We start from the raw sequence: 16,942 nt of genomic DNA, 5'->3' as shown, positions 1-16,942 counted from the left end.
GGCGAGAGAAATTTTCATATGCCAACGACCGTTTGCATTCTTGCCGCGACCAGCGCCTCTGCAGGCGACCTTTGGGAAAGATGTTCGAAAGAGGGGAAATTCTGGATAACTTCGCGACTGTCAACTTTGTTTTTAATTTGTCTCGTGTGAAAATAATTGAATAAAGCAATGGAAATTGAAAATACCAATCCAAATGTCTACCAAAAGGCTGGAGAACGAGAGTGGCAATCCACAGATGAGGATGACAATGTTGCTGATCCCTTCGACACCCGGGAAATCTTTGGTGAGTTTATGCTTTCTCTCCACTCTGAATCCTCCATTGATCTTCTCTTCCTGCGTCAGATTTGGTCCGAGTGATCAATGATCCTGAACACCCACTCACACTGGAAGAGCTTCACGTGGTGCAGGAAGATCTCATTGCCGTGGACAATGAGAAGAATGAGATTAAAGTGAACTTCACCCCGACAATTCCGCACTGCAGCATGGCCACGCTGATTGGGCTGTCCATCCGGGTGAAGCTGCTGAGGGCTCTGCCGCCTCGCTTCAAGGTCACCGTGGAGATCACCCCCGGAACCCACTCGTCGGAGCACGCGGTGAACAAACAGCTGGCGGACAAGGAGAGAGTCGCCGCGGCACTCGAGAACACCCACTTGATAGAGGTCATCAATCAGTGCATCGCCGTGTGAGAGGGAAAATCTTGTGATATGCCTGGGCTTAGACTACAACTAAATTTATTGGTGAAACAGCCGACTATCGCTTCTTGGCCGCCACTGCATTCTGTGGCCGGGGTTTCGTGGGGTCGTATTTGTAGGTCTTGATGACGGGCCCCTGGCCAGCCCGATGGAAGCTGATCTCATCCACTCTCCGGCGATCTTCCAGCTCCTTCGTGATCTTCATGTTGGTCCAGGCTGAAAGGAGGAGAGATTGTCATTAAACACACATCATCAAGAGCAGTTAAGGAGTGCCTTACATTCTCTGATGCCCTCAGTGAAGCCCTTCTTCTTCATGGGCAAGGCGTCCGGCTGATGTGTGACCAGCGGATCGATGTTGAAGTACTTCCGCACTTTGGGAATCTTCAGGACTCCCACCTGCACCAGTGATATGAAGTTGGAGCAGCACCAGTAAGTCAGGATGGCGGCTGGGAACTTGAGTGTGAAGGGAATTATGATCAGCGGCAGAGCTCTCAAGACATATCGCATTGTCTGCATGTTCTGCGAGCTCATCCTCGCACTGTCAGTGCCCAGTTCAATGGTCAGAGCCATCGTGGCGCTGGTGATGATGGGCATTATGTAGTATGGGTCACAAACTGTGAGATCTGTGAACCAGAAGATGCCGCCCTCCTTCATGGACTCCACTGGTGTGTTCGCCATGGCGCGGAGGCCCATGAAGAAGGAGATGAAGAGCGGCGCCTGAGCCAGCGGCACCACCATATTCTTGATGGGATTCATCTGCTTCTCCTTCATGAACATCATCAATTCCTGCCCGTAGCGAGCGGAGTCCATCTGATTTCCACTCTGGCGCGCTTCGGTCATCTTCATCTGCAGCACCTGCATCTGTGGCATGTGGTTGTTCATCTTCGCGGCATTGCGCTGTGCCACGAGCACCAGTGGGAAGAGCAGAGTTCGCACGGTCACCGTGCCAATGGCTATCACTCCCCACCAGGGAAGATCCAAACCGATGTGCAGATACTCCATGCACTGCTGCAGTATTCCCACGGGACTCCAGCCGCCCAGACCGAGTGTGGAGAAAGCCGGCTCGGCGCCCTGTACCAGTGTCTCCACGGTAGTCGGAGCAGCAGCCTCCGGAATCGCCGGCGGTTCAGGAATAGCTGCTATTGTTGGGATGTCCGGCATTACATCAGCGACTGTTGTTACTTTTCCAGTACTCGCGTGCCGGATGAAACTCAGTCCGACGACAGGGAGAGTTGTCTCACATCCTAGAGGGTCTCTCCTTTGCTTCTGAGGCGACAGGATGTGGTAATTCCTCGCTGAAAGGACTCTTGCGTTGAGCTGGAAGGAGAAGTTAGGTTATCTCTGTGAATTCATGAGTTTTTGGCAAATATTTCGCATTTAAAGTGTCTTACGTCTCGGAATACACGAGAGTAGAGCACAGAAGAGTTTCTGGCGTGAATGTGGCACCGCGACAGCATTTTCTTATGGACTTTTAGCACGATCAATCTGCTAAAACGATAATATTGAGGCACAGAACAACAGAAGAAAGAAAACTCACCACTTTAGGGCAAACAAACTGAAAATTTCAAACAACAATTTCAATGAATTTCAAGAGAATTCGAAGAATATATATTTATTTAATATTCTTGGATGAATTTCTTGTGCATTTCATTGGAAGGAGAGAAGAAATTCCAGTTGAAATTCCGCGAATATGAAAATTTCTTTGTGGTTGAAAATTTCAAGTCGTTTACTTTTCCGACTTTTCCTCTTTTCGCTGCAACTGAAGGCATGATTCTCACCACAGAGACCAGCTGAGAAGGTGGTGAGAATCCATTGGCAATAACTGTCAAAATATTTGTGGATTTATAGAAAATTCTCTGAAATTTTGCATCATTTTTCCCACTTTCCCAGGACACGGCGTGTCCAATTGTGTGTGAAAATCGTGCAGTGTGGAGTGTTGAAGCTGATTGACTTGGATTTGGGTGGAGATTCCGCGTGATAGGCGTCATATGGACTATTAATAGATTTGCACTTGAAATCCTTATTCTGCTGACTGTGCCCTTCTTTCTCTCCTCTTATCAACCTCTTTGGCACATAGCGCAGCATTGACGCGGGGAGGAGGTTTTCTGGCCGACACGGGGGGCGCGCTCAGCTGGCCAAGTGAAGCTATGGGGCGATTTGGCAGTGGGTTCATGTGATTGACAAGAAAAAAGTGGGATCTCTTCTGAATTTCGCGAGGCACTTTCTCATCTCCATCTCGGCCTCTTGCTTTTTTGCGTGACGAAAAAATGAGCGGACGTGTTCGCCTCAAAGAGAACAACATCTTGGACGAGGACTTGCCCTCACTCCTTGAGATTGTCTTCAAGTTCCTCTCCGAGAATCTGTCTGTGGTGTGCGACGAGAACAAGTTTGATCACAACTTGGAGCTCAACGAGGGGGTTTACATACCAAATGAAATTTGTGATAGGTAGAAAAGAGAGAAAACACATCACAAACAATGGACACTCACTGTGGATTTCCCTTTGCAGACTACTAAAGTACTACCAAGACTGGAACCAGGACATCAACAACCACTTCATCTACATTTTCCGGGACACCACGAGAACACCCCTCAAGTATGTGTCCCTCCGCAACTCCACCATCACCGACGAGGGCATGGAGATCCTGCTGCGCCACAATCTCATCTCCCTCTCCATGTGGTACTGCGACAGCGTCACCACAAAGTCCTGGCAGACGCTCGTGGAGCACAGCTCGCAGCTGAAGTCGCTGGAGCTGGGCAAATATGTGGACATGCTGAAGTTTAGCGAACCAAATGAGAAGACACCAATAGATTTTCAACTCAACCTGCCACATCTCCGTCGACTCACACTCAATGCTGTCGTTCTACAGCCGTCACTGCAATTCAGGTACCTATATTTCACCTAAAAGAGCTAACAGGAGATCTCAGAAGCTCAACACTTTGACAGTCGCTAAAAGCTCTCAGAATGCAAAAAAAAGTCGCATTCACGTCATCAAGACATCCATTGAAATGAGACTTGTGACCTCTGACTTCTGCCGCTTCTTCACGCTATTCGTTTTTCTCGCAGAAATTCTAAATATCACTCATTTCTGCCCTCTCTCTTTCAGCCACCTAAAGGAGCTTTCGTATTTAGATCTGACATCGTGTATTTTTGCCGAATTTAGCTTAGAGGCCCTAGTTAGTCTTCCCAACTTATCTACTCTCATACTGTTCAATGTGTGGCCACTGGAGAAGGAGTTCAAGACACTGTGCAAGCTCAAGAAGCTCCACATACTCGACATTTCTGTGACCAATCCCACAGGTTTTGGCATCTACAAAGATCCAAACGTCGTGAGTATTAACGGAAGAGTCTTGCAAGTATCTTTTATCTCACTATTCCTCCATTCTTTGCAGCTGTTGGCGAATCTGGTGGAGAATTTGCCTCTGTTGACCCACCTGGACATATCCGGGACGAATCTGGCGGGAACTGGGGTGGCGCAATTCGAGGCGAAAGAGAAGGTCAAGAGTTCGGATATTCCGGGACTCGTGAGTCGAGCAAATCGTCCTCTGCAATTCCTCGGACTCTACAACACGGCCCATTCGGCTTGTCGTCGACACGATATCCCAGCCCTAAGTGTAAGTATATAATTCCATTGGATTTGTGGAATTCGGGGAATTTGCCATTTTTTTTTCATTTGCGAAAAAAAGGCTGATAAGAGTGAGGAAAAGAACGTGTCACGAGCAATTTATGGGCTTCTATATGGCAAATGTTTTATCAATATGCTCAAAGTCTGGCTGATTTATTCCATCCGGAATCCTGATGTTTTGATGAAAAATTCCTCCCTCGCAGACTTTTCGTGGTGCGCGTATTGATTTAATCATTGCGAGGGAGGATTTTTTCTCTCTCTTATTCTGTCTACTCTCCGACCTCAATTGTATATTGAAACATGGAATAATTTATGCATTGTGATTTGTTTTATTATTATTAACTTAGATATCTGGAGAGGCGAATGAGGAGCAGATTCTCACGTCTGCCGTCGTGTATCAGGATCGTCCGAATTTACTCACCAAAGTACTCAATGACTTGTACCATTTGCTTCGCTTTGAGACCTGCAGATCCATTCACCGAGCCTTGGATGTCGTCCTCAATGCCATGGACCGGCATTTGCGCGTGAAACACATGCAGATATCTGGAAGGTTGGTTCGAAAGCATGCAGAGATAATATTCGGTGATGTTCACAACTATTGTCTTTGCAGTGCAACGCTGTTTTACATTGTTAAGGGACGCGATAAGAGCAAATTCGGGACTCCACTGAAGAATCACATCATCAGGACACTCCTCAATGGGATGTCCACGCATCTGTCTGACGATACAATGATGAGGAATGGATGTCTAACACTCTGTCAATTCACAATCCCCAACGATGTGGTAAGTTTAATCATGCGTAAATGTTTTCTCCCTTTTATCGACTTTATCCGTGCTTTTTGCCAAAATGTCTGCAGCTCTTTGAGTACGAACGCCTCGTGAAGATTCTGTTGCACGGTGTCTCTGATACGGAACAGGAGGGATTTGTTCAGAGGATAGCGATTTACCTCCTGAATTCGCTGGCATGTCAAGTCGATGGACGACAGAAGCTCTTTCTGGGCGATTTGGGAGCAATTTCGGTAATGATAGATCATTCAGCAATAACGATTAGCTCCTATGAATATTACTAAATATTTTGCAGACAATGTTGAGCTTGATAAATGATAGACTCACGCGGAATGTGTTTGATGACGTAATGGAAGTGGCGTGGTCCACAATGTGGAATGTCACGGACGAGACAGCAATAAATTGCAAGAGATTTCTGGATGGAAATGGCATGGAGTACTTTTTAGGGTGTCTCAGAGTGAGTTTGAGTGCCGTGAAATCTTCGCAGTTATTGACTCTTATTCTCTCCCACTTTTGCAGTGCTTCCCGGAGAAGGATGAGCTGCTGAGGAACATGATGGGTCTGCTGGGGAATGTGGCGGAAGTGAATGTGCTTCGGCATCGTCTCATGACCACGGAATTCATCACGGTGTTTGCGAATCTGCTGGAATCGAGCAGCGATGGCATCGAGGTGAGCTACAATGCGGCTGGCGTGTTGGCGCACATTGCCTCCGATGGCGCTGAGTCGTGGACGATCGAGAAGCCGTCGCGGCGACAGGTGCTGAGCATGATGGTGAATGCCATTGAGAGGTGGGACTTGCACACGGAAAGAAATATCAACTATCGCAGCTTCGAGCCCATTTTCGGCCTTGTGCGCTGCTATGATATTCCGGAGTGTCAACACTGGGCGATCTGGGCGCTCGCCAACTTGACAAAGGTTGGGAACAGACAGATGCGGAGCTGAGGAATGTGTGCGATTGTGTCTAATCGTGTGACATGTTGTTGTTTGCAGGTTTATCCGGCCAAGTACTGTCGTCTCGTGGAGGCTGAGCACGGCATTGAGTTGCTGTACGAACTGATGATGCACAAGAGTCCGTACCGGAGGATAAAGGAGTTGGCTCGCATGGTGCTGGATCATTGCGCCCAGAATAAACAAATCACCCTCGATGGATGAAACGGAATCATCTGGGCCATGAGTGACACTCAGACGGTTTAGTTGAGCCTCAATATTTGCGAGGCTCATTCTCTTGTACATAAAAAACCAGGATGGGGATGAAACCAAATGGAGAAAACCCCTTTTCTTGGATAATAATGTTAAATACCACTGTGAAAGATGTTATGTAAGTATCTTTTCATTTACTCCTACACCCAAAATTCGCCCGCTAAATTAGAAAGTTTAACTACTCTATCAAAAAAAAGAGAATTGTGACGACGCTGAGCTTTCTCGCTCCAAAATCGATTTGAAGTGGCATAAAAGCAGAAACTTTAACGTATTTGAAAGGAAAAAAAGACAGAGAAAACATTGTTGGCAGCTTTTTGAACATTGAGATTATATATTGGAATTTTTAACATTTTTCCTCCCTCCAATGTTAACTTCTTATAACCCAATTGTTCCCACTTTGCGTGTTGAAGTTTTTTCCCCTCAATTATATTTGAAAAAAAAAATTACTTTTCCTTGGAAAAGAAAGTAAAACTAAAGCGCTACAAATGAGAAAATATTCATGCTGCTGCTGATGACCCGTTCTTTATGCCCTTTATGACCTCTTTTTGGTTTTTATATTTGTAAATAGGTACTTTGTAAGGTACTATGTTAGAGTTTATCACATATAGAAGTTAGAGTTTTTTGAAACTTTATGATAAAAGTGACTATTATTAAATGAGAAGAAGAATAAAAATCGTAATTAACTCTCGCTGTGGTAATTATTTTCTTTCGTTTCAAGAGGCAAATGAGTTTTAGAACTTTTGCTTTCTGTAATTTACCGTGTTAATTGAACAAATTATACTAAAACAAAGAAGGATAAAAATTTTGCAATGGGTATTTAAGCTATGAAAAGAAAAATTGAATAATGTATGAGATTGATATAAAAAATTATAAAAAGATTTTATTGGGACAAAAAAACACATGGAAATGAGAGAAATTTAAGGTTGAAATAAAGAACAAAAATTGGCTTTCTGTTGTTCAGGAATGAGTGAAAAAAAACGAGGAAAAAAAACATTTCAAGTCTAAATACAGCATCTCTTAAGTTGTGTCTAAAATATCTTTTATTTTATGCACTTTTTTTTTGTTTAAATACTCTTATTGACAATTTCTACGGGTTTCTTTTGCTTTTTAAGGTCCATCTCAGAGATGATTTCTCATCTGCTTGTTTTGTCTCACTTTTTGTTCTATAACACACAAAAAATATTTAACTTGCTTCACAAATAATATCTCATCGTTTCTCTAGCAATTATTATTCCTTAATCAGTAGAAAAATCTTCCCACGTTATGAAGTATAAAAAAAGAGAAAGAAAAAGCATGATTCAAATACTAAAAAAAATGACAAAGAAAGGACTTTGAAAGAAAAATGTGGGAATATTTTTTTCTCACCTCCTCTAACTCTTGTACTATACAATTAACAAATATTTCCATCCAAATTTTCTCCATTATATAGGATTAAACTCGACAAAAAAGGCTTATAAAAAATGAAACTGAATTTCTAGGAGTTCTAAGAATTCTAAATGGAGTAAAAGAAGGAAAAAAAACATTTACAGAGTTATGACAAATACAAGAAAAAGGATACAAATTAAGAATTTAAATTTCTTTCTGTTTTACGTGATGAAATTTTTTTTAGAGCATGTGAAAAAGGGAGTATTGCAGCTAAAATAAGATTAAAAGATTTTAACACATTTAAATAATAGACTCTCTTAATTTTTCCCTATCAAATCTTCACTCCTTCATTCACACTCAGAGCCTCTCTTCTCTGCTCTCCAATGGTATTCTCCAGACCGCGGGTGTTAATGTGTTTTTAACACTCTTTAGTTCGTCGTTAGGCAGAATTCTGCAAGTCTTTATGCAAAATTTCTCAGAATTCAAGATGAGAAGATGAAAGTGCTGATGAAGATGAAGAAAGACAATGTGATGCAGCGGCTTTCGTGCTTGAGAGTGCGAGAGTGTGAATAGAGGAGTGACGCGATATTCTCTAATCTCTATCCATGTCATCTCATCTCCTTCTATCTCTCTAATCACCTCTACTGTCCTACAGAAAAGACATTTTTTGTATTACGTAAAATTCCTAAGAGAGTGTTAGTTGGTTGTCGTTCGAAGTCAGTGTGCGTCCCTCCTCAATCGCTGGGTAACCTCTCGGGTGGCGCCCCCTCGTCCTGTAGCGTTTCGGGGGGCTCCTCCGGCTCCGGCGCCACTTGGTGTGTCATCTCGTGCAGCCCCTGCACGATTACCTGCGGCGCTGGCGTGGAGGACGCCTCTGCTGTCACTGGCGGACTCCTTTCTGTCGTCGTGGGCGATTCCTCTGTGATCCTCACCACTTCCGCGGCAACCTCGGACGCCGTGCTGAGCAACTGCTGCGCCTCAGTGGTCGTGTCCTCCTGCGGCCGAGGCGTGGTCGTGGCCGCCGCGGTTGTCGTGGGCGCCAGTGTTGTGGTGCCGCTGATGAGAGGCTGCGCCACTGGGATGACCACCGGACTGGGCACGATCACCTGCACAATGGATGGCGGCGATTGCATGATGGAGTTCGGCACAATCGACACGGGCTTCTGCACGATCTTGGGCAGAAGTGGCAAAGGCGGCAACATGATTGGATTGTCCAGAGCGATCTCTTGGGGCACAATGCAGTGCGCCACTCCGAGAATCCTTGCGTGTTGCTCCTCCATGGCAGTCACCAGATCCGTGAGAGATTCATTACATAACACTGGATTCTCTGCAAAAATATCAGGAATTTTAAGTCAAATCTCTTCAGTTAACTTGGCATAAAAGACTTAAAAGCGAAAAATGATTTCAGTTCAGGAAATTGAAGAAAGCTCAACTTTAGCCTGCGAGGTCAACGTATTTTGGCAACATTAAGTCTGATTTTGGTCAGTAGCCGATCAATCTTGCTGTAATTTATTAAATTTTTCGATTGTCAATATTGAAGCAATTGCGATGATTGCGTGTGTTAAGTTGCACGAGTTGCTCGCAACTTCTCCACTGAATATTGTCGCAAATCACACACGACATTCTCACAAATTAGGCTCCAAATTATTGTCAAATATATAATCCTTGCGGGAAAATTGGCAGCGCAAACTCACCTTGAAGCAAGATCTCGAGCTTATTCGGCACTCCGTGGTTGCTGCAGCGTGTGTTGGCGACGAGGTCCTTGGAAATGATGCTGATGTTGTTGTTGGAAAGATCGGCCATACAGAGAATTGGCAATCCGTGAAAATCATTCTTCATCTCCGTGAGCAAATTGAACGAGGCATTCAAGAATTGAAGCGATGGCAAATAGGTCTACACAAAAGACAGGCAATGAGTACCAATTGATGGGATGTTTTGTGGTAAATTTCCTGGCCACACTTATTCAAGCCACTCACCTTGGATGTCTCTTCGAGTGTCTTGAGCCGATTGAAGGACACATCCAGGTGCTCCAGCTCCTCCAGGCCAATTAGATCATCCGGCGAGATGCTCTGGAGGCGATTGTTGGACAAATTGAGTATCCGGAGTCGATTCAGACCCATCAAATTGCCATCCAATGACCTCAGTAAATTGTACTCGAGGTGCAGCTCAACAATCAACGAATCCGGCTCCACGAGATTGTCCATGCGCCCGGCCAGCTTCTCGATCTTGTTGAAAGACAGATCGAGGATGCGCAGATCGTCCAGACCACGGATCTCCTTCAGGGAGAACTCCGTGAGGTAATTCACGGTGAAGTTCGCCGACCGGAGCTTCCTGATGGGCAACAAGGAGCCGTTAATTGCGCGGATGTGATTGCAACTCAGCTGAAGATCCTCCAGACTCTCGGCCTCCTGAAACTCATCCTCGGCGAGGTACTCGATGTAGTTGTTGTGCGCAATGAACTTCTGCAGATTCTTGGCCGTCTTCAGGATGCCATCAAACGAGCTCAGCTCGTTGTCGTGCATGTAGAGTGCGTCCAGCGGGAGGTTCCTGAAACTCTGCGGGAGAGCGCGAATGCGATTGAATTGGGCGAGAATGAGACTGGGAGACGTTGGCGGCAGCTCGTCCTCCAGTGTGGTCAAATTGTTTGAATTGATGAACAATAACTTCAATTCATTCAAGTGACGCAGCGTCCCATTGAGCGTGGCCAGATTATTCCTGCCGATGTGCAGAGTCACGATGTTGGGCGGAAAGGCGCCCGTGTCGATGCGCTTGATCTGATTCGACGCCAGCACCAAGTGGCGGAGCTTCTTCAGCGACCGGAAGTCCTCGCTCCTGATGTGCTGCAGTCGACATCGCGCAATGTCCAGTGTCCCCAATGTCGGCATGTGCTTGAAAATGTGCGCCGGAACGACCTCCAGATTGTTGTCCGAGATGCTGAGGAACTCCGTTCGCGACATGTTGTAGAACATGGACTCCGGAAGGTGCCTGTGGAGTGTGGAATAAGAGGAGACACAAGAGAGAGAGATTGTTAGTGGGAATCATGGAAAGTTTCCTCAAGCGATCGGGTAAGAAAGAGAGCAACTAGAAGAAAATATTGATCGTTTTCCCATTTCTCTATTTAATTGACTGAAAAGCGTTTGCTTTTCGTGTTTTTCAATGGGTATCACATGAACTCCAGTGTTTTCATTCTTAATCTCAGTGTTCCATTCATCGCCCTTTCAATTCCTCTTAACAATTCTGCACAACTTCTACCCCTCTGGGTTTAAGAATGAAGGCAAATACAGGAATTAATTAGAAAAGGAAAATTGTCGCACAATCGAATGAACTTGATCGACTCAATTAATTGTCTCACGACCCTCCGTGTTGACCTTTGTCATCGTAGTTGGGATGTGAGACGCCTTCCAAGATTATTGGACAATAATTGATCTCTATTGAGTTATTGACGCGTACCATCGTTTGCATTTGAAACACGCGTTCGCATGTCATTTCTCTTCCTCCTCTTTGCTGATCTTTTTCCACCCATTTCTTCGTCACTTTTCGCGCGATCTGCTGAATCAATTCACTCCTCTTCTCCCAATGCAAGTTCAAGGGACTTTTTCCCCGCAGTGAAATTATGGCACAGTTCCGCACACAAAATAAACTTCCTCAACATATAAAACATGCTATCAAACAGCGATTTTTCCGTAATGCAGTTTATATGGAATTATATGCATAAAGAGTGAGTCTAGAGCGCGAGAGATTCGTGATAAGAAAAGATCACTGAGAGTGATAGAGTGACGTGAATTCTGTCTCACTTTCCCAGAAATCCCGATAGAACTGGACATTGAATTCAACAATGTGATGCGAAATCAAAATTGCAACTTTTCACGCATGGAATTTGGGAGATTTTTCCAGCAATATCTAGAACATGACGCCCAAAATATCCCCCCGAAAATTCCTCACGCGCAGCATCTCTCCGTAAACACCAAAAATGGAACCCCAACAAGATTAGGACCTCAAAATATTGTCGGGCACAGATAAGATGTTAGGAGAGTCACACTCTTTTGCCTCCCTATCTCGCCCGAGAGTGATGGTATTTGTCTTAGTTTCCATGACAAAAAATGTACATCGCGTGGAAAAAAAATACTAAAATATTTCACTGGAACGCCACAAACACTGAGATAATTGAATTGAATAGATTTGGAGTGTGAAAAAAGCGCGATATCGGGGCTGTTTTTGTGCAGTGTCAGACTTTGAAAAGTGTTTCTATAGTATAATTGAATATAAAATCGCGAGATTTCACTGACAGTATTTGTAAATAAATTGCCAAGATGAATTAATTACTTAATTTTTCAACCTCCGAATGATAGTCTCATCGTCATTTTTTCCCGACCATTTCTTTCGACAGTTCACGATTGTGGTGGAAAATTACATTTCACAAAGTTCAAGTTCTTTATGAGAAGCTTTTCTTTTCTTTTCTTTTCCTCTCTAGGTTTTTGGCACTTTTCTCAACCCTTTCTATTGACTTTTATTTGATTTATTAACTCTTCTGCCACTTATCTCGAAAGAATGAAGATGAAAACCTCCGAAAATCCACTAAAATCCCTGCTGAAATCATTAATCTCATCTTACGCCACTGAGAAAACAATTTTTTCCCTTTCTGACCCTGGCAAAAAGACCCCAAAAAATGATTTTCAGCAGCACAAAATCTTTCCTCACACGCAGAGACACAACTTGGAATATTTTAGTGAATCAAAACTGGGGTGTAAATAATAACATAGCAATAGAGATGATGTGGATTTATCAGTGAATAACCAAGTGAGATCATGTGGAACTATCAGAGGCGTTAAGAAATTTTGGCGCCATTTCTCTCATCATTTTCTCTCTCATCAACGGAGAGAGAAGATCATGCAAGATCACGAAACACAGAGTGTCTTGTGTTGATTTCGAGCTCGAAAGAAGAAAAAAAAAGATGTAACCAACACACATCTTGAACTCCGTCTCTTCGTCTCGCTTATCCTGCTGTGGATTCACATGAAATTGTCATTCATGCAACTCTCGAGAATGAGATTAGGAGAGAAACACTGGCGAGTGCATCATCTTCATTCAATTCACTATCAGACGCAATACTGACTTCTCCAGCTCAACAGCGGCAAGATTGGGAAAATGGGGATCAGCGAAAATATGTTTTGGAAAGAAATGGAGTCTGTGCCAATGGCTCCTCTTTATGCAAATGCGAGCATATGTGCAACAGTGTATTGATTTCGCATGGATCTCTCTTTTTATCAGCTAATTGGCCAACATTCGCGAATCACACTTGGCAAACAATTCAATTAATCTGTGGAACGCTTGACGCAATGTTTCACGCAGAAAATCACGCACTATCGCAGAAAATAATTAGGCTTCTGCACTACAAAATTGTGGCGTAAACAAACTTATTTATTTTTATTTCCTACGCTCCTTTTTCGCCTTCTCTCTCTCTCTCTCGCCACATCGCGCCATTGGCGTGTCGCGCCGTTGAATTGGAAAAACTAATAATATTGTGTGTGCGCGACTGTAATTTGCCCATTGGCAATGGTTATGGAATATCTTATCAATCACTAGATGGTTTGGGCTCTTGTGTGTACTTTCGATAGGAGACAAATTGACCAACAAGCATGGCAAATACATTTTCATTCAGCAGTTCTTCTTCAATTGACTGAAAGAACACACTCTCTCCTGAGCAATTGACACAATTACTCATCCCCAACATTCTGTGGAAAATCCTCTTTCAAGGATAATTCCGCCATCGTCTAATTGCCGCACAATTCTCAAGAAGTAATATCCACTCCACAGACAACGACGACCAAGAGTGTAAAAAGGCACGTAAAAGACGTGTTAAATCATCCGGAAGCATCAATTTTTGTACCACATTCACCACCCACACTCTCCATTGTGTCTCACAGTGTCTTCTTCTCAAGTGTTTTGGAGACATCACGAAATGAGAAGAATCAGAGACTTTTATTGTTGATCCTCTTCGCATTCGCCACCGCGCAAACGTACGAAAAATTCTAACAAATTAACATATTAACTACGTGTTACTCATTTGAATCTCATTCTTCGTCACAATTATTCAACTGCGGCCTAATGCGAATTATATTTGCTAACAACCGACAGAGAGAAAGAGCGAGAGAGAGAGAGTGAATTTCAGCCACGTGGATTCGCTGTTTCTTGCCTACAGCAATTATTAATCAATAAATGTAGGTACAAGAAATGTGAGAAATGTTGAAAGTGCAGAAATTATAGTGAGAATCATTCTTCACAGTATTAGTTCTATTTTCACCACGTCTTTTGCATGTCTCAATTGATTGCCAGGATTCATCCATATCAATAAATTTGTTTACACCACAAGAAAAACTGGTGAATTCTATCATTTCACATTAATTGTCCAGCTATTGTGCACTGTGGAAAACTTCCAATTTGACCACTTAACGCGAACAGTACAAGAATTCCATTGGGCGAAGAAGAAATTGGACTTTTGCACTTACGTGAGATTATCAAAGTTGAGTCGTAGATTTTTCACATTCATATTCATCTCCCAAAACGCCCGCGCCTCCAAGTCCTGCCAAAGGGTGGTTGGAGAAGATTAATGAGGGTTGGGGGTGGATCTTGTGCCAGTAACTCACCTCAAGTTGCGAGTGAGTGATTGTCAGCGAAATGACGGCGTCCATCTGAAAGCGATCCTGGAGAGCGTCCACGACCTGACTGAATGTCTCCATCCGTTCGCAGGTCACCACAATGCTATTGGGAAATGTCTCATGGGGTGCACACGTGCACGGCGATATTTCCCGCCTCACGGCGCAATGCAGCGAGGCTCCGGCCGTAATGCCGAAGATGGTGTACAACAGCGTGGCCATTGTGCCTTCGCGAGGATCCTTTCTCTCGCTTGTCTTACTGGCAAATCCTCACACACTTCACTATTCTTCGCACTGATTGCAAAATCACAACACACAATTCCAGGACACACAAAGTCTCGGGGATCAAAATCACCACTGGCACACGTCTCCACGGGGCCCAAGAGACTCCACAGAGCCCCACTGAGATAATCTTCCTTGAAATTCCACCAAGTAAACCCAGAGAGATGTGCTGATTTAGCGTCCACAGCGCCTCATGTCCACGAGCTAACTGAGAAGTCATGCGATATTCAAATCCCATTGGACTCTTCCCATCGCACATTCCCGCCCGAAGCACTCGAGCAAGGCAGTCGTCATCTCTCCCGCTCCAGTCTCCCATTATCAAGACTTCTCTGGCCGCGAGAGCGAGTCTCTGTTTTACGCAACGACCAGCTCAGCATCAACTCTCGAGAGTCCGGAATTCTTCGCATTTTCGCATCCTCGCGCGCGCGAAGCCCATCCTGAAAATGGTAATGATTTACACGCTCTCCACACTCTCTCTGGCCTATGAGGCGTTTTATTAATAAATATGGTTTAATCAGTGACTCATGCGTTTTTTCTGCTAGCACACCACCTCCTGTGTGGGACACTGAGCATTGAACACACGAGCCAGGTGACTGTCACCCACAAATTCCCCGTCCAATTGATCTGTCAGCAAAAGAAAGTCCCCAGAAAAACACCCATTTCATTGAATTTCACCTCAAAGTGCCCGCGCACGCCAAGTAGGATTGAAGCTCAGAGACTCTGTGGAGCACACGAATGGTCACACTGAATTTTAAAATCTTCCTTATAAGCGACAGATGGATTAGGTGAGCGTAAAATTGTAAAATCTCTATACAACACTTCTCGACACTTCCACGATTTGTATGTGAAATTCCTCAACACTTCCCAGAACTTCAGACTTCATGGATTCTTTATAACGAGACGAAAACCAACAAATAAATGAAATATAACTGACAATCTTAAAATTCACGTTTTCATACAATATTTTATGATTTTCAGTGTTAAATCAGTCACAAAACCTAGAAATATATGACAAAATTAGGATTTCGATTAAAAATTAATTTCTCATAGTAAAATAATCAACAAAATATCAAAGATGTGAGTCAAATATTGCAACACATCCTTAAAACTTCTACAGATCTGTGCACCACTTCTGACCATATTATCTCTCTCTTAGTAGGTAATATAGTTTCGAATTTCCTATTTGATCAAATATATTCCATAAAGTCCGATATTGAAAGAATGCATAAATATTAAGAGATGAATTCTGCATCGATTGCTTACATTACTATAATTTTCATTATGTGTTTTATGTATTCAATATCATATCTTCAGTGTACGTTTTATTTACGCGAATTGCTGGCAAAACGCATTGGGTGAGAGAGTAAAGAAAACATGAGATGCAGTTTGAGTGAAAAAGATGACAATTTCTGAATGATAGGCACATGAACTTGTGGAGTGTCTGATAATGGAGACACACACAGATTTTCTCACTCCTCCTCCCAATCTCATTCTTCCCTTCACACATCGCTTGTTGTCTCATGTCATGAAAATCCGTTCCGATAGAATCAGAAAAGGAATGCCTCGGATGAGTTGAAAATTGCTGAAATGCTTTCATAATACACATTCATATTTTTAAACCACACAAACCCAACAATAAATTATCCATGAAATTCCCACACGTTTTTCTCCTTTTTTTCTGCCATGTCATTTTGCATTAAACTCGCATCGCACAATTCTAAAAATATATATGTATTTTACACCCAAAAAGAAAAAAAAAATCCCCGATAAGGTTGACAAATCAGGGAGATTCGCATTCTGCATGGAGAGTTCAAGAGCAACCCTTTTCTCTGCCAATCTGTGGCCTCAGCAGCAATTCCATGGGTGTTTAGTATCACTCCCGGTCACCTTATCATTCTTCCGTCACCACACTTCGACCTTTGCCGCCTTGTAAGCTCAACATGCCTCACACCAGCGACAGATGACGATACCAAAATTGAATTTTGTGTGCTATTGAGTCAGTTTATTCAAGCCTAAAGTGGTTTTGTATTGTCACACTGGGAAGATTATCAATTAATATGTATTAAAATACCCTCTTTTCATACACCATTATTCTCCCTCCCTCTCACTCTCTCTCTCTCTCCGTCTATAGATATGAATTGAGGCACTAAATTCTCATTTCCAATATTGACGTGGTTGATTTGATATGTTTTGTGCGCAAAAATATAAACTTGACCCTTTCGTGCCCTGAAAAAATTCAGATTACACTCAGATTATCAGATGGTGAGAAATAAAGCTAAATATTACAATTCAAATACAATTATTTTGATTTTCCTAGATTGATTTACCAAATAAATACCAT

General features: G+C 43.4%; 4 protein-coding genes across 4 annotated transcripts; 2 read left to right on the top strand and 2 right to left on the bottom strand.

Annotated features, from left to right (window-relative positions):
• The first annotated feature begins 66 nt into the window (after positions 1-66).
• LOC132260636 (MIP18 family protein galla-2) lies at positions 67-686 on the top strand. The gene is made up of 2 exons (XM_059758882.1): positions 67-283; positions 343-686. Exons 1-2 carry the CDS (start codon positions 169-171, stop codon positions 684-686), a joined length of 459 nt encoding a protein of 152 aa, XP_059614865.1. The 5' UTR covers positions 67-168.
• A 64-nt stretch (positions 687-750) lies between these two features.
• Positions 751-2,257, bottom strand: LOC132260633 (mitochondrial inner membrane protein OXA1L). The gene is made up of 3 exons (XM_059758878.1): positions 2,084-2,257; positions 971-2,009; positions 751-908 (listed from the first exon to the last, which is right to left on the bottom strand). Exons 1-3 carry the CDS (start codon positions 2,147-2,149, stop codon positions 751-753), a joined length of 1,263 nt encoding a protein of 420 aa, XP_059614861.1. The 5' UTR covers positions 2,150-2,257.
• A 252-nt stretch (positions 2,258-2,509) lies between these two features.
• LOC132259697 (protein zer-1 homolog) lies at positions 2,510-7,251 on the top strand. Its single transcript, XM_059757430.1, has 10 exons — positions 2,510-3,138; positions 3,200-3,577; positions 3,798-4,020; positions 4,084-4,305; positions 4,664-4,866; positions 4,927-5,098; positions 5,173-5,334; positions 5,397-5,558; positions 5,621-6,016; positions 6,092-7,251. The coding sequence occupies exons 1-10, from the start codon at positions 2,960-2,962 to the stop codon at positions 6,251-6,253; spliced, it is 2,259 nt and encodes a 752-aa protein (XP_059613413.1). The 5' UTR covers positions 2,510-2,959; the 3' UTR covers positions 6,254-7,251.
• A 67-nt stretch (positions 7,252-7,318) lies between these two features.
• Positions 7,319-14,805, bottom strand: LOC132259698 (protein artichoke). The gene is made up of 5 exons (XM_059757431.1): positions 14,311-14,805; positions 14,173-14,246; positions 9,643-10,651; positions 9,361-9,559; positions 7,319-8,993 (listed from the first exon to the last, which is right to left on the bottom strand). Exons 1-5 carry the CDS (start codon positions 14,539-14,541, stop codon positions 8,401-8,403), a joined length of 2,106 nt encoding a protein of 701 aa, XP_059613414.1. The 5' UTR covers positions 14,542-14,805; the 3' UTR covers positions 7,319-8,400.
• Positions 14,806-16,942: the final 2,137 nt, after the last annotated feature.

This window comes from Phlebotomus argentipes, unplaced genomic scaffold (genome assembly GCF_947086385.1).
Source record: "Phlebotomus argentipes unplaced genomic scaffold, Phlebotomus argentipes genome assembly scaffold_18, whole genome shotgun sequence".
NCBI lineage: Eukaryota > Metazoa > Arthropoda > Insecta > Diptera > Psychodidae > Phlebotomus > Phlebotomus argentipes.
The sequence above is the reverse complement of the archived record's forward strand: the minus strand, read 5'-3'. Positions and strand labels throughout refer to the sequence as shown.

Coding starts and splice junctions, on each gene's coding strand:
- LOC132259697 (XM_059757430.1), top strand. CDS start 2,960: ATGAGCGGACGTGTTCGCCTCAAAGAGAACAACATCTTGGACGAGGAC. Junction 5,099..5,172: donor TCACAATCCCCAACGATGTG/GTAAGTTTAATC, acceptor AAATGTCTGCAG/CTCTTTGAGTACGAACGCCT. Junction 6,017..6,091: donor CGCTCGCCAACTTGACAAAG/GTTGGGAACAGA, acceptor TGTTGTTTGCAG/GTTTATCCGGCCAAGTACTG.
- LOC132259698 (XM_059757431.1), bottom strand. CDS start 14,541: ATGGCCACGCTGTTGTACACCATCTTCGGCATTACGGCCGGAGCCTCG. Junction 10,652..14,172: donor CTCAACTTTGATAATCTCAC/GTAAGTGCAAAA, acceptor CACACTCCACAG/GCACCTTCCGGAGTCCATGT. Junction 8,994..9,360: donor GCTCGAGATCTTGCTTCAAG/GTGAGTTTGCGC, acceptor ATATTTTTGCAG/AGAATCCAGTGTTATGTAAT.
- LOC132260633 (XM_059758878.1), bottom strand. CDS start 2,149: ATGCTGTCGCGGTGCCACATTCACGCCAGAAACTCTTCTGTGCTCTAC. Junction 2,010..2,083: donor ACTCTCGTGTATTCCGAGAC/GTAAGACACTTT, acceptor TTCTCCTTCCAG/CTCAACGCAAGAGTCCTTTC. Junction 909..970: donor CACTGAGGGCATCAGAGAAT/GTAAGGCACTCC, acceptor TCCTCCTTTCAG/CCTGGACCAACATGAAGATC.
- LOC132260636 (XM_059758882.1), top strand. CDS start 169: ATGGAAATTGAAAATACCAATCCAAATGTCTACCAAAAGGCTGGAGAA. Junction 284..342: donor CGACACCCGGGAAATCTTTG/GTGAGTTTATGC, acceptor TTCCTGCGTCAG/ATTTGGTCCGAGTGATCAAT.